Source organism: Dipodomys ordii, unplaced genomic scaffold, assembly GCF_000151885.1.
Source record: "Dipodomys ordii isolate 6190 unplaced genomic scaffold, Dord_2.0 Scaffold205, whole genome shotgun sequence".
Taxonomy (NCBI): Eukaryota; Metazoa; Chordata; class Mammalia; order Rodentia; family Heteromyidae; genus Dipodomys; species Dipodomys ordii.
Window position 1 is genome coordinate 1,041,513 of NW_012267421.1, and position 16,753 is coordinate 1,058,265.

The 16,753-nt window shown below is 46.5% G+C and overlaps 1 protein-coding gene across 1 annotated transcript in view; it reads left to right on the forward strand.

The window, feature by feature from the left end:
- Ccdc129 (coiled-coil domain containing 129) overlaps positions 1 to 16,753 on the forward strand; it is a 67,387-nt gene that overhangs the window by 40,278 nt on the left and 10,356 nt on the right. The window contains exons 9-13 of the mRNA XM_013035129.1: positions 5,204 to 5,301; positions 5,653 to 6,810; positions 10,731 to 10,858; positions 12,313 to 12,424; positions 12,753 to 12,977. Coding sequence (XP_012890583.1) covers positions 5,204 to 5,301; positions 5,653 to 6,810; positions 10,731 to 10,858; positions 12,313 to 12,424; positions 12,753 to 12,977 — 1,721 coding nt within the window. The remainder of the gene's footprint in view (positions 1 to 5,203; positions 5,302 to 5,652; positions 6,811 to 10,730; positions 10,859 to 12,312; positions 12,425 to 12,752; positions 12,978 to 16,753) is intronic.

The window sequence follows — 16,753 nt, forward strand, 5'->3', positions numbered from 1 at the left end:
GGCTTTTTTCTTTTTGCTTATGTGGTGCTGAGGAATTGAACCCAGGGGCTCATGCATGCAAGGCAAGCGCTCTACCACTGAGCCACCTTCCCAGCCCACCATATGCTTTTTGAATAACCAAGGGAGAAAAAAAGACAATTAAAAGAATTGTGTCCACTTTGCAACACAAGTAAACATCGAGAACTAACTCGACATACATAGATGAATTAAGAAACCTGAGGAGCCAGTGGTGATGAGAAAGATGGGAAAGAGGAAAGATGGTGGCGGAGGCAACACTGGCCAAGACATACTGTGCACATAAATGGATGCACATAAATATGACTATTTGAAGATAATTTTTTAAAGTAGATTAACATTACTTTGATTTTTACTTGAAAAACAAATACTTTAAAAACACAAATCCTTTAAAAAAAAAAGTCCCATAAGAGCAAGCCTCTGTGTAATGGTCTGTGGATACTTTGGAGACCCAGTGTGGGACATGGACCCAGTGCACACGTACTAAGAGCAAAGGATGCTAGTAGAGCATCGTGTTCTGTCTGTTCACCATATCACCAGGGACTTTCCCACAGTGAGAGTGTTTTTCAAAGCGATAGGCAACACAAATAGATTTCAAACTGAAGATCAAATTACCCTTGACAGGAAGGAATCACCGTCTCAAATGTGCAAAAACAAGGATGCAGACAAAATTGTTCATGTAGGTTTCAGTATCTTTTATTTTCCAATTTCCAAATAGAACACAGATAGTGGAGTAGGCCAGTGCTGGAAATACAACTTGTAACTGAACTGAAAGCACAGGCTGTGGTAGGGGCTGAGATCCCCAGCACTTCTGCCCTTTGCCATGGCTGGGCCTGGGGGTGGACCACACAGCTCCTGAAATCAGACCAGGTATCATATTTCACAGCAAGCTAGCAAACCATATCCCTCAGGGCTGATTTAAAACTCCAAGGAGAACTGGCCTGACATTCATAGCCTGCAAGGGCTGGAGTTAAAGGGGCTGGAAGATTCGGCAGAGGAAAAGGGTTGTTGAGTATAAGATAGCTGTCTTCAAGGAGCAAGACAATGACCAGCAAATGGCAGCCCTATACATATGGTTCAATACAAGAAGGGTTGGCTAATACATTCTGTGAAGAATTTGAAGTGGTCCTGAAGAACATTTAGAAAGAACAGCGTGGTAAAATACTCTTAACTACACGGGAGTAATGCCTTATCACCAGCCTGTGCAATCAATAGCCAGGTGACAACTGTAAAGAATGTTCTAGAAGCTTTTCACCTCTTCACCTGGGGACTTGAAGACTGTGGCTCACGAAGAGGCTTTTTGTTGTTCCACAAAAACAATTGAAATTTTCTAAATGGCTTGGGGAGCAACCAGCAGAATCCAGAGAAGGCACATGGCTGCCCTGTGCCAACTCCGAACTCAACACCTGTGCTTCTTTCCTTGAGAGAAGAGATAGGAACTTGGCAACAAAGCAGGTATGGCGAACCAGCTGATGAAGATGGTTCACTCCAGACAGCCTTCTCTCCTCTGAACAAGACCACAGACTTCCCCTCCCCCATCTGCGTTCCAATCCCATAGGATTTCTGCCTCCAGGACCATTTTAGGTGCAATTCCAGGAGCTCCTGCTGTCAATGTAGATCACAAAGGCAGCCTTTGGGGTTCGCTTCTTCCTGCAGCCAGTTCCAGGTCCTCCACAGGGCCCAGGCTCCCGCACTCTGTGCCTGGTGTAATACTGCCATCTGGTGTCTGTTCATATGCAGTGCCTGAGGGCTGGGCCTCCTGCTAGGCATGAAGGTCTCCTAAATGTGTGACCTGAGCCAGCCAGTAGGAGAGTCATCCTGGGGGCAGGGGGGGGGGGGCAGAGTGGTCCTCCCAGGCTGCCTGGGGAGGTGGGGGTGGGGGGAGTGGTCCTCTCAGGCAGACACACAGAACCCAGAGGAACCTGTGAAGACAATTAGGTACACAAGAAGCTGATTTCTAGTGAACACGGATACTAATACATGGTATAATATATTAATATTGCATATTAATAATGTTGAGTAGTAATCAGCGTAATCAAGTGTGATCATTATTAATGATCTTAATTGTGATTGTGCAAAGGAAAACATAAACAGTTCTATATGTGCAGAAAGTCTTCATGTACATATTATCAACGATGATCCTCATCGCGGCCTGCAATTGGCATAGGGTCACCATGTCCACACCCCCCCCCAGGGGGAGGAGCAGTGTGTGCTCACCTGCACATCTGGCTGCAGGTCTATCAAATGATGTGGTTATCTGGTCCAACAGGGTGCCAGCATCACACACTATGAAGAAGTCAGGCTCCTGGCCTTGGGCAGACAGAATGAGGGCATCAGTTGGCAAGTGTAGGACAAAATTATGGACAGGGGAGGGGGAACGGAAGGCGGAGGGAGGGGAAGGAGAAGGAGGAGGAAGGCTTCATTTATTGAACTGCTTTGAAACAGGGGGCAGTCAGTAGCAGGGCATTTGTTCATAAGATTTATCTGAAAGGAAAAAACAGATGGACAGTCAAGGCCACAACTTACGGAGTGAGGAGTTGCTGGGGCTCCTTGGGAATAGTATGCCCCTGGGGAAATCTCCCCAGGCAGGAGTTGCTCCAGGGCAGGCTAGCCCTGGCCTGGCCTAACTAGCTTCAAGAACCGTGAAACCACACCCTGGGGGGGGCGCACCCGGCGGGGGATGGGTTGGAGGGGGGACTGGCGTGGTGGCCCGCCACTGCCCCCTGACAAACCCACCTGCCGCAGCCCGCCCCACAGACGGATAGGCTGGCGGGGAGAGGCAGGGGAGGGCAGGTCGTCCGGTTCCGCCGGGCTCCCCGGTGAGGCCGTGACTCTGCCAGGCTCCCCGGGTGTCCGGGCCACCGCCAGTGGCGGGTTCCCCACAGGGGACCGTCCGCCCTCGCCTGCTGCGAGCGCCACTTGCTTGGCACTGTGTCCGCGGGGTTCGCAGGAGGGTTGAGAGTGACCGGCCGTGGGGGTGGGCCCGAGGGGATGGAGGTGCCCCGGGAGTCGGGGAGGGCGGTGGCGCCTCGTCCAGCCTCAGCACACACCCAGCCCCCCTTTGTGGGCCAGCCCAACCGATCCAGCCCCCAGAGCCAATCCTTATCCCAAAGTTAGGGATCCAGCTTGCCCACTTCCCGTACCTACATTGTTCCAAACTGCCAGAGGCTGTTCACCACTGTTTAATCACGTGATCACCACATGGACACCATCATTTGATCACATGATTCCCACATGGACTCCCTCATTTGATCACGTGGACACCACGTGGACACCATCACTTGCTCACGTGGACACTACGTGGACAATACTGTTTAATCAGGTGATCCCCACGTGGACACCATCACTTGATCACGTGGACAGTACTGGTTAATCACGTGATCACCACATGGACACCATCACTTGATTACGTGATCCCCACATGGACTCCCTCATTTGATCACGTGGACACCACGTGGACACCATCACTTGCTCATGTGGACACTACATGGACAATACTGTTTAATCAGGTGATCACCATGTGGACACCATCACTTGATCATGTGGACACTACGTGGACAGAACTGTTTAATCACGTGATCCCCACGTGGACACCACAGTTTGATCTCGTGATTCCTGCATGGACACCGCTGTTTAATATCGTTCATCCATTCATGTGCGTCACTATTTAGATGACGAGGCATGTGGCTACCGTAAAAGAGTCATAGTTACTCCCGCCGTTTACCCGCGCTTCATTGAATTTCTTCACTTTGACATTCAGAGCAGTAGGCAGAAATCACATCGCGTCAACACCCATCGCGCACCTTCTTGCCTGGGTGTGGTGCTGTGACATGATGCTCTCCCTAAGGCACACTGTACCATGTGTCTTGAAGGATTGTCTGCTGTCCACTGTCTAGAAAATCAATTTTTTCATGTACTCTGGTCTAGTTTTTAGTTATTTTGAGACAAATAAAAATTTATCATCTTACTCCAGTTTGCCAAACAGAAAGTCTCATCTAAGTGTATCACTGGCAATTTTTTCCCATACTTTAATCTTAACAATACAACAACAAAAAAATAAACACTGTATGAGAGACCCTATCTCCAAAACAACCACTTGAGGCATTATGGCTCAAGTGTTAGAAAGCCAGCCAGGAGTGAGAAGCTAAGCAAGTGTGAGGCTCTGAGTTCAAGCCTAGCATCAATTTCAAACAAAAAACAAAAGCACTTCGATCCAAGATACCGACGCATATTCACCAACAATGTCTTTTCAATGCAACTCCCAGACCCACAACCAATTTTTTTTTCACAGAATAAAGAAGGGCCCTCCGTCTGGTCCTTGTGTTCTTAAAATGCTTCCTCCCAGCCTCCCATTTCCAAGACGCTTCCTTTCCAGCCCATGCTCTCACCCCTCGATGAATTTCTCACAGAGAAGGAACAAATCTCCTGCTCTCATCTTTAGCAGAGTCACCATCTACTAGCTAGCTAGCCATGATCCCACCATGATCAAACGTACAACTGACATAAGTTTTTGGCCAGAAGCAGCCTCAGGTAGAGGTAGAGTTCAGGTGCTGCTGTTCACAAAGCCACACCTGCCCCACTTAACTATGCAGGGTCTCTGTGCACCACAGTCTCTCCTGCTGACAACAGCCCGTGTGACAATGACAGACCCAAACAACAGGAGCGTGGATTGTCATAAGACCGGGTCCAGCTGAAGCTTCGAAAAGCTTCTTATCTAAAACCAAGTAAAGAGGGAGGGCACACAGACCTTTTGGTCTTTTATCGTTTTATTGAGATAGCATGTAAAGTTTATGCCTCTCTTAATAACTATGCCTTTACTAATCTAATAAAAATTCAACCCTTCCCCCCACCCAAGTTGTACAGATCATTTCCAACATATTGTCTTGTGTATATCGCTGTTGCATTGGTTCCCCACCTTGTCCTTTGTCTTTCCATGTTGTTGTTCCCCTTCCCTGTTATTTTGTTTTAAGAGATCTTAGTGCCTCTGGCTTTCATGTGTTGACCTTCTTATCAGTAAATCAGAGATGCACTGATGTGAACGCTTGAGAATGGAGGAAAAGAAGTCCTTAGAATTTCTTCATCCATTTGTGCTGGGCACTGACAGAGGCAGGCACCAGAAAGCTGGGCCCCAGGCCTGTTGAAAACACATGTGTTTTTCCCTAACCTCAAGGTCTCTTCCTTCCCACAGGTGCCAGAGTAGACAGAGCAAACAGCTGCCAGTCTGACAGCAGTGGGTTTCTGGAGGAGCCACTGGAGCCCCCACAACTCCAGGTAGAAGAGAGTGAAGCAAGGCCCTAACTGCCCTTCCCTCCTGCTGTACTCAAGTCCTCCCACCCCTCCCACCCTGGGCCCGGTGTTTAAAAGTGCCCACCACCATGGGAAAAATCTGAAAGCACATGCCACACCCCTCAAGGACAGAGGGTGACAGAACCACAGAGGCCACGTGCCAGAACTCTCTCATATTTCCTTTGATTTTTCTAAATAAGAAGGCTGAGCTATGTAGATGTGATTTGATGCAAAACCCATTTGCCATCTTCATCCTTTGGCTTCTGACTCAATGGTAATGGTACTTCTCCTTGCCTTCCTCACTCCTGACTCCATTCCTTTGTCCCCTTATCTTCTGTGACTCCTCTGCAGAGCAGCCATGGTCCCCCTGAGGCTGGAGAGGGGAAGCCAAGGAATCCAAGCCACAGCTCTGTGTCCTCCCGGAACTTCCAGCAAGAGTCAGGTGGCTCTGATTCCATGGGCCTGGTGGGTACCTCCTCAAGCCAAGACTGCAGTGTCTTGGAAGAAAAGACCTCTGCATTTATGGTGGAGGAAGAGCCCCTGCTTGGGGCCTCTGAGGGGTCACCAGATCTGTGGACTCCAGATATGGACTCCAAGAACCCTACAGGGGGAGAAGATCCAGAAGAAGATGTCGAATACGAGGATGCTGAAGGCCTGGCCACTTCTACAAATCCTGGCCCTTGGGGGCCCCTGGTGCCTGAAATTACAGAGAAGGGAGATGGGTCTGTGAGGCCTGAGAAGGCAGGAGAGGTGCCTGGGAAGTGGCAATGCCAGGATCCTCAAAGGTCACCTGGAATGGATTCTACTCCAGTCAGAATCCTGCGTGTGGACTCTGAGTCTTCAAGAGCCATGGAGAGCAGCAAGCTCTGCTCAGACACCAGCGAGATCGTCCTGGCACAAGAGAGGCCATCACAGCACATCCCCAGTCACGGAGGCGTAACACCCCACACAGCTGACCTTGTCTGCACCACAAAGTCCAGCCCCTACCTCCATACCCTCCCTGAAGCAGATGCAGGCTGCCATGAGTCAGTCACAACCCCAGTGTCCTCCGGTCTGGAGTCAGGTGCTTGGAATGCTGTGGCCGTGGGGGCCAACTGCAGAGGCGCAGCTTTCGAGCAAACTCTGTGTGACCCCATCACCATGACAGGCACCCAGGTGGCTCAGGTCCATGATGTATCTGTTCAGACTTCTATAAGCAGATCCCCATCACAGCCCTGCTGTTTATCTCCCTGGAACAAACTCTGTGCTTGTGGGCGCAACGCCCTCACCAAGTCGGCCTCTCTGGACACAGATTTCCCCAGGACCTGCACAGCAGGCTTCTGCCACTCCACACTCCACTGCTGCCTCTGTGGCCCATACCATCCCTATGCCCCTGGGGACAGATGCTGCCTCAGCCCTGCACCAGCTGCCTGCTTACTGGGCCTACACCCACAGACAGGGCTCACAGAAGCCCCACTCATGGAGACCCCAAAAGTATTTCCGGATACCACCAGGAGGGAGCTGCGATCTGTAAGTGTTCTTTCTGCAAGCCCACACCACCAGCACCATCATCTACATACCAAGACCTCCACCATCCAAAGCCAACACTACCATCCATACCAGCTCCACCACCCACAGACCAACATCACCACCCACAGACCAACGCCATCATCTACTCACCAACTCCTCTACCACCCACACACCAACATTATCATCTACTAACCAACACATCCACCATCTACAGGCCAACACTATGGCCCACCTGCCAATACTACCACCTACACCCACTCCCCCACCCATACTGCCACACCTCCAACTTTGGCACAAAGCTCTGAGTGAAATTAATTGACTTAGTGATAGCAATTGATTTGGTGTTACTCTGATCATTGATTTGTTTTACTGATTTATTATTGCTCCAGTTTTAAATCTAGAGCTTTTCACAATAAACAGAGGGCACTGTCTACTTTTATTAGTCTTGTTTAAAAGTATTCATTGGGTTACTGAGAGGTGGGTTATCTCCACCTCCTTTAGCTTTTAATCAGCATTTAATGAGTTTCTCTCTTCAGCGTACCTAAATGGGAGAAGTAACCAAGGCCTTCAAAGCTGGCCATTGATTTTAAAAATGTATTCTGGTGAGATCTGGTTTCTATTCACGTGGAAATCATTTATTGTAATTATTGATGGTAAGGAGAAATAACAAATACATGTCAACAGACAGAATCTAGAAGTCCATCGCACCACATTGTGTTTGTGCTACCTCAGTTAATTTTTGCAGAACATGGCCACTCTAGAGTACATTTCATCAGACCGTTGCTTTGACAGGCCTAGAGTATATGAACTTTTGGTGTCCCTGGCAACTAGTTAGGAGTTGGTTCAAAGCACAATTTGACAACTTGGAGCACAGGTGCAGGTAGATGGACTACAGCTGCTAGAAGAAAGTGGGTAGACAGGGAAGAGCGAGAGTCAGCCCCAAGAAACCCAGGCACTGGGGCCCAGAGCCAGGTATAGTAAGGACATTGCTTAGATACAATGTCTGCCCATTGTGTCCAGAGAGTACCTGGAGTGTACGTACAGTTCCACATGTGTGGGACTACCAAGGATACAGCCCTGACTTCAAACCCAAGTCACATACACATGCATACACATACACAAATACACACTCTCACACACATATATACCCACACACATACATACACATATACACCTGAGTCTTGATTGGAAATCTGAGTCTTGATTGGAAATATACAATTATTCAAATCTGTAAGGCACTGCATACCTATTGAGCCATACTGTATGGGGCTTTACTAGATGACAATGAATTTGTCTTTAGAGTCAAGGAAGCAGGAACACACATTGGAAGGCAACAATGAAAATATGCACACTATACATGTGAGTGTTTGTACTCACATTCAGGCTGTATGCACACACATGCATGGACATGCGCGCCTGTATGCACACACAAAGCACAGCCAATGTAAAGAAGATATTGCAACACTCCATAAGGAAGCCATTTCCAGAAAGTTGAAGAAGAGGACAGGGTATGGCAGACAATAAGATCTATAGGCAGTGAGCCAGCATTTTCTAAAGCTGGAACCATATTCTAAGGGAAAAACAAGGCCTTGAGTTGAAGGTTGTGTACTAGCGAGGGGGAGAAAAAACACTTTGAAAAACCTAACTAGAAAATAGTACATGGACCAAATGAAAATTATAGGCAGTCAGGAATGTCACCTTTTAAATGCTAACAGGAATTCCAGGGGATGTTCAAACTAAAAGCAATTTCAGGTAAAAATTTTGAAAAGTACCTCCTCATTTTATCCAGGGCTTTGTAAATACTACAGAGAAGCACACAGCCATTTCTGTGGTCTTGAAGGTTATCTAAATAATAGTTTGTGATTGAATCTATATATATGAGGCCAAATGCCAGTGGCCAATGCCACCTGTAATCCTAGCTACTTAGGAGCTAAAAACTATGATCTGAGGATCATAGTTTAATGCCAGATCCAGGCAGGAAAATCCATGAGACTTTTGTCTCTAATTAACTACGAAAGTACTGGAAATGAAGCATGGCTCAAAGTGGTAGAGCACTAGCCTTGAACATAAAAGCTCAGGGAAAGTACCCAGGCCTTGAGTTCAAACCATAGGACAGCAATAATAATAATAATAATAATAAGGTAGATAGATAGATAGATTCGATATAAATCAAGATTTTATTATAATTTGTCAATTGCAAATTATTGCTGATGCCATTAAATTTATTTTAAAAATGAGTTCTTTAGAATAATTTATGAATTTAAAATACATTCTGGAAAGACAGATGTCTTTCCAGAAAAAGAAAAGATGCATCAGAAACAACATTTCTGATTATTTGAAGATTCTTCTATAACGTTTATGACTTAAGCCACAGGAGAAGAAGGAAATATACAATTTCATAACGTTACTGTGAACCAATTCAAGAGTCAAAGCTCCTACTCTGTCAAAGCGGAGGTTTGCTTTTCTAGATTAAAGTCAATGGACTTGCTGGCAGTGGGTTTAACCCAGTCTGTATATGAGGGGGAAAAAATATTCAAAACTGTTCTCTTCTATCTCCCATATTGGGCTTTATCTCTGAAACTGTTTGTTTAGCAGAAAATGTAGCTTCTCCAGAGCTGAACTCTATTGTTTATAGAGTTTCCAAATGGCCAGAAGATGGCAGCACTCTAGTTCTCTCAAGTCCAACTCTACCTGCCTGGGGTTTTCCAACCACAAAAGGTCACCCCAAAACATCTGATGGCAATCTAAGGGCCCGCTGCCTATTTGAGCTCACACTGTCCCTAGAGCTTGGAAGTTGATTTTGGCCCTCCCTAACCTTGGTGACCTTCTAGGAATCTGCTTGAACCAGGCTGGACAAGGTCAAGGCCTCTAGGTCAGTGGCGTGTTTCTGAGCAACAAGCTCAAAGCTAGGGTTCCACTCTCCCACAGGGGTTGAAAGGTGATCCCGGCTGTCCAGATAGCACAGGCTCTCAGATCCTTGAGGAGGACACCTGAATTAGATGTCACCACCATCATAAGCTCCTCATAGTACCTGCTGAAGTCAGTGGTCAGCATCAGGGATTATAACATTCAGCAATTGCTGCCGGCAGGGCAGGAGGCCACCCCAGAGACACAGCCACCACAGAGACACAGCCACCAAGGGACATGGCCATAATAGGGACACGGCCATCACTGGGCCAGTGCCTGTGCTGCTAGGAGTCATGCTTGAGCAGGTTAGGCTGTTTCTTGTGCAGAGGTGCCCCCAGATCCCTGGACCATCAGAACATGCTTATGCTAGGAAACCAAGGCACAGATCAGCTAGGAGAGAGTGCCAGGCCATGTGACTCACATCAGCAGTGACTGAAGCAGGAAGGGCAGCTCAGGAGAAGCCAGGATGTCTTCCCTTTGCTTGTCCTCCTCCAGGTGGACTGGTTAACCAGGTGGAGACGATGGCAGATTTCACCCCCCCCCTCAGAGATTATGGCTAGGCATGACTGGGGCTAATACAATTGTTCCAAGGGCAAACTCCATCTGAGCCAATACATTCAATGTTCTTGATTTACTTTGGTGTAAACACCATGAAAGGAGGCCCTGGCTTTCTCAGCCCTGTCCAAATCCTCACATCCTGTATCACCTCTGTCCTCCCTCTGGTCCACATCCTCACAACCCTGCATCACCTGTGTCCCCTTCCTGTCCACATCCTCCCAGTCCTGCATTGCCTATTTCTTCCTTCCTGTCCATGTCCTCAAGTATCTGGACATGACTGTCATTAAGCGCCATCCAGACACCTTCCAGGTTCAGCCAAGAAATGCCTTGGGGTTGGGCGTCTCTGCCCACCCCTCCCCTCCACATGCCTTCACAGTCAGACTTCCTTGGAAACAGGTGACCCTTTCATTGGAATGCAGATGTCCTCCCCTTCTCAGCTCTCTGCTTGTCCTTAGTGTACCCTGCCTGGACTGGAAGCCATTACAACTGTATGCCAGAGTTTCCGGGAGTACCTAGAGGAAGTTGGACAGCACCTAGCAGGACAGCAGGCACTTTTGTCCAGGGACATGCTAGAAGAGGAAAGGTAATTATCTAAGGGAGCAATAAAACCAAGGAAAGGAGTTGGGGCAGTGTAGACCTGGGGAGCAGCCTGGGGCAGGGCTAATGAGAAATCTGCAAACTCTTGCTTAGCTTTCCTATCTTATGCTTGCTTTCTCCAGGGGAGGCTAGAGAGCGATTTGCCAGATGGGGTCTAGTTCAGGAGGTCAGAGGAGGGGTGATCCGGTGGGGAGAGGCAGTGTCCATCGCATGGATTTAATCTATGGGAACAGAGCTCATGCAAGGGAACATGTGCAAGTTATTAGAATCTGCATTATATTCACATGAGTTAAAAATATATATCCCAAGGCCTAACACAATGAGTCACACCTGCCATCCCAGATCTGTTACTTAGCAGGCAGAGAATGGAAGATCCTGGTTTGGGGCCAGACTAGGCAAAATGTTAGGAAGACTGACTCCATCTCAGGTACGAAGTTTTGTCACACATTTTCCTGGTAGCTATCATCCTGGCTACATGGGAGGCACAAGTAGAACTGTGGTCCAGGCCAGCGTGGGAAAAAAAAAACAAAACAAAACAAAATAAAACAAAACCCACAAGAGTTTTATTTTCAAAATGACTCAAACACAAAGGAGTGCCTCAATCAGTAGAGCAACAACCAAACAAGTGCCAAACCAAGTACCATGGCAGAGGAGGCAAAGTAGATGCATTATCCACATACACAGCCTGGGACTAGAAATAGAGTTGGAAGTCGAGTGCTAGGGTTTGTTTGCTTGTTTGTTTTTTTCTCCTGAACTCAGGAGCGTCCCTGCCTCTGAGCTTCCTTTACTCAGGGCTGGCATTCTGCCACTTGAACTCCAGCTCCATTTCCAGCTTTTGAGTAGCTTATTGGAGATAACAGTCTCATAGACTTTCCTGCCTAGGCTGACTTTGAACTGTGATCCTCTGATCTCAGCCTCTTGAGTAGTTAGACCTACAGATGTGAGCCACAGATCTCCAGCTGTGGGTCCTAGTGTTCTTAATGGAGATGGAATGTATTCTGCAGCTCTAGGATGAAGAGTTACACAACTTGGTAAATGTAGTGCAAAGTATTGAATGATAGCTTAAAACAAGTAAATGAGATAGGAAAATTTTAGGATAATAGAGTAGTTCTAAAAATTAAAACAATACAAAGTAAAAGAGGTAAGCTGGAGATGTATTTAAGTGGAAGAGCTCTTGCCTAGCTGATGTTTAATCCCCAGCACTGAAAAGGGAAGGAAGGGAGGGAAGAAGGAAGGAAGGAAGGCAAGGAGGAAAGGAAAGAGTGAGGGAGGAAGGGAAAAGGGAGGGAAGGAAGGTAAGGTACTATGCATGCAACTGAATCGAATGAAGGGGATGACATTTTCTCTGAGAAACATCAATGAGACAGGCCTGCACTGCCAGCAGCACAGTGCAGAGGCGCACCCCAGGCTGAGGCTCCTGTTTTCTGTTGTCCCCTTCAGGGAGGAGGTACAACACCTGCACACCCTGCGGGAAGCACTGAGGCAGCAGGTGGCAGAGCTGGAGTTTCAGCTTGGAGACCTCGCTGGGAAAATCAGAGAAGAGCTCCTACTGGTAGGGGCAGGGTGGGGATGAGAGTTAGACTTTGTCCAGCCCAGCCCAGGGGGCAGGGATTAAGTGAGAAACCCATTGGTGCCCTCGTTTCCATCATTCTAGGGTCACATGCCGATGCCCAGGCGGTAGGTACAAAGCAAAGCCATTTGGTCTGTTCATGCCTACACAGCTTCCTAGTGGTCACTCAAAGCTAGACAGCAATTCCCCAGTACTCCCTCCCAGCCTGGAAATGAAAGAGGAGTGACATCCACCATCTTTCCCCGAGCCTGGGGTGGCTTCAGGTACAGATATGACACTGTCTTCTCACCTCTTTCTACTTTCCTCTCAGGAGCTGGACTGCCTCATAGGGGAGCCCCTTGGACTCCATACAAATCTGCCACCATGTAACTGGACAGAAGACAGAAATGGCCAGAATCTGTATGCTCACCCCCACCCTGCTGTGGTCCCGGAGCCTGCCAGTCCTCCTTTCTCAGGGGAGACTCAGCTGCCTGCTGCCTGCACTCCCCTGGTCCTGCGGAGTAGCACCATGCCATCTACCCAACCACCTGCTCAGGTATGTCAGGTCCATCCACTGCATTCCCTTGTTCTTCTAGAGAAAAGAGTACAGATACCTCTTCTAGATCATGGCGGGAAGGGGAGGAAGGGGAGGAGGGATGGTCCTTAGGCCTTTAGGTACCACAGAACCCAGAAAAGCTCTTGGAAGGAAATCTAATGTTACGAGGTAAGAAAACAGAGAAGCCACTTTTCGAGAGGTGGTTGAATCTCAGAGTCTTTATTAAAAGGCCAGCAACTGCATGGTAGACTCCTGTCTCAAAGACCAGCAGCCAGCAAATACACTTAGCACTGTTAGAAAACTGAGCCACAAAGGCCAGAGAAGAAAGAAAGAATAAAACCCAAACCAAATTGGGACACCATGGTGACCAGAGAAGAGCCAGGAGACAGGAAATAGGACACAAACACAGAGACATGTGTTCTGGTGTTGAGGTGCCTGAGCTGGTCCAGGCCTAAATAGAGTCAGATCAGGAGTCAAGGTCACAGGAAACTGATATCCCAGGCACTGGACTGACAGGTTTAGTAACCTATCATCCAAATCCCCAGCCCCACCTCCAGGGATTCAGGCATGCCTATCACTTGAGAGGTGGGGCCTTCACCTTACCCCCACCATGAAGACAAGAAGCCAGACTCTACCATCCACCATGAGGCTAAGATGGCACAGCCAGACCCAATCTCTCTACTAAACAACACTTCATCAGCAATTCTTTTTTCCCCTCTTGTACCCTATAATTAAAAGCAATAGAACTCCAAATATTTGAATCTTCATTGACTATAGCATAATTAATCACATTATCTATCCCTGATGGTATACATGGTATACGAAAGTGACCAGAATGGTACACAGTCTCTGATCTGCTAGAGTTCTACAGTGTAATGGGAGAGACAGAATATAAACACACATGTGCATTTAACAGTGAGGCCCAGGAAAGGCTCTGGAGAACACGAACAGGTTTTTATGAACAAGAGCATTGCAAGGGTTGACTCAGACCCTTGGTCAGGAGGGCTTGGGGATGTGAAAACAAATGAGGGAAAAGGATCCAGGCCTGAGTTGCAGACTGTCTACAACTCTAGAGTCAATCTCCCATGGGAATGTCAATGAAGTACCTATTGTGTGCCAGGGATCCTGCTCATACTGGAGTTTTTGTGAGTCAGACAGACAGAAGGCCTCCTCATGGGGAGTTCGAAGAACCTCAGAAAAATAAGACAATTTCAATCCAGACATTGTGGGGAAGCAGCTGGGGTAGGGTACACCTCAGAGGGTAGGTGAAAGGGGGGCTTTGGTTGTGCAGCTGCTTGGGGAACGGTGGCAGCAAAGGGGATGGAAGGGCCCTGGCTGAACTACATTTCTGAGCAGTGGGCCTGGCCCACGTTAAGCCATGGCCAGGAGTCTGAGAGCCTGGAGTCTCCTCCCAAGGGTGATGGAAACCTTTTATAAGCTTTAGACAGGGCCGCCATCCATACGATACAGAACTCAGGGTCTGGAGCGCTTGTTTGGCTGTTTTGCTTACAACTGGGGCTCTGCCACTTGATGCCCCAATAGTTATTTTGGGATCCAGAGAATCAGCAAAAAAAAAAAAAAACAGAATCACCACACTGCTCCCTCCCCTGAGCAGTCTTCCAAAATGTGTGCACACCCTGGGATGATGGTACAGCTCCCCTGACCAGATTCACACTGAAGGAGCAATTTGGCCTCTTCCATAATGGAGTCCCAGAGTCCGTCCCTGGGTTGATTTTGTTCTCTGCATATTCCATTTCTTTATTCAAAGCTGAAATCATAGAATGGGGAGAGACTGGTTTAAGACAGAAGGCTTGGAACTGAAGTCACACATTTTCTTGGCTTTGTTATGCAGGGGCGAAGACTCAAGTTGCCTGGTGAAGACAGAAGGTGAAACCTTGAAGCCTGCTCTGAAGCACAGCACATGCACAGACCATGTACATTTGTGTAAAGAAATGAATTTTTAACCCACAGAAAGCATTCCCCATTAGATTTTGTGTATTTAACAAATTTCCCTTGCACATATTTTTTTTATTTTTGGCCTGCATACCTCGAGCTTATTTTCCCTTTAAAAGGAAATAATTTTTCTAAAGAGGAAAATAAGATGCTTTCTAATGACATGAAAGTTTTGTCCCTTAAGGAAGAGTTCTTTGCTAAGGAAGCAATCTGTTCTGTGATGTCACACAGTATAATTAAAGAGCATGTGTGAGAAGATAAAAGTGTGTGTCAAGGGTAGAAGTCCTTTCTCTTGGAGATGAAGCTTCCGTGTTCTTGTGTGGAAGGATGGGTTTCACGTCCAACTTCAAATTGTAATTTGAACAACAAATTATCACCATGATTTTGAGGTATAGCAATTATTCAAAAATATTCCAAATCATCTTTCTTGAAAATTGTAGAGCATAAAATTTAGCTAATGGTTTGATAGCAAATTTCTCTAATGCAAACTCAGCCTTTCTTACAGTCTAATTTTAAAACATTAGCAGATCAGAAGGTTTGGAATGGGATGTTCCTTTCCTTAATCTATGCCCAGTTAAGAAAGAACCCATGCCATCAAGAATCATTCCTAATTGCCAGAACTAAACTAAAGAATTGCCCTTTTATTCTCAGGTACTCAGAGAATATGTGTCACCCATCATTATTCATGTCCTCACACATTCAGTCATCCCTTGTCTGATTCTATCACCAGGAACGTGTAGGGGAAAAAAATGCACCATTACATGACCACTCTTACTGTATGCCCCTTTCTTAATTCCCATTATATTTAACAATTGCTTATTTGCTCATGATGATAAATTATCATCACAAAGCATTTATTTTTATTTCTTAAAAGTTAAACTGTTGGGAACTAATTTACAGGTATGCAGTTTATAAGAAATACAATAAGCTGGGTGCTGGTAGCTCATGCCTGTAATCCTAGCTACTCAGGAGGCTGAGATCTGAGGATAGAGGTTCAAAGCCAGCCTGGGCAGGATAGTCTGTGAGATTCTTATCTGCAATAAACCACTCAAAAAACAGAAATGGCACTATGGCTCAAGCGGTAGAGCATTTGCCTTGAGCTGAAGAGCGCAGGGACAGTGCCCAGGCCCAGAGTTCAAGCCCCACAACCAACAAAAAAAGAAAAAAGAAAAAAAAAGAAATACAATAGTTGTCTATTATTTTCTCTCCCTAGAGTTGTGTGTGTGTGGTGTGTGTAGTGTATGTGTTTGTGTGTGTGGTGTGTGTAGTGTATGTGTTTGTGTGTGACTCGTTCCTACTCTGGATCATCAGTATGCTTCCATTACATGAGGCATTTGTCAGGTGCATTGCTTTGCTATGTTATAAAATGAAATTATTTCCTTCAATTTTGTATTACCCTCTGGCATATTCTCCTTGAACCTTGAAGGGCCTAAAGTTGCTCTATCTTGTGAGCTGGACCTTGCTTTAATAAATGCATAAATAGATAGATGATAGATACATAGATAGTAGATAGTAGTAGATAATAGATAATACATAGATAGATGATAGTAGTAGATAGATGATAGATACATAGGTAGACAGATAGCAGATAGATAATAGATAGGATATGGATGATAGATACATTGTAGATACATTGTAGATAGATACATTGATATATACATAAACACATCAGAGATACATAGATACATACAAGTTGTAGACATTATCTTAATCATTGTGTATCATGCTTTCTGATCGGTATCTTTCTGTACAGTGAAAATTCTGAACACATCAGAGATACATAGATACATACAAGTTGTAGACATTAATACTCATGGTGTATC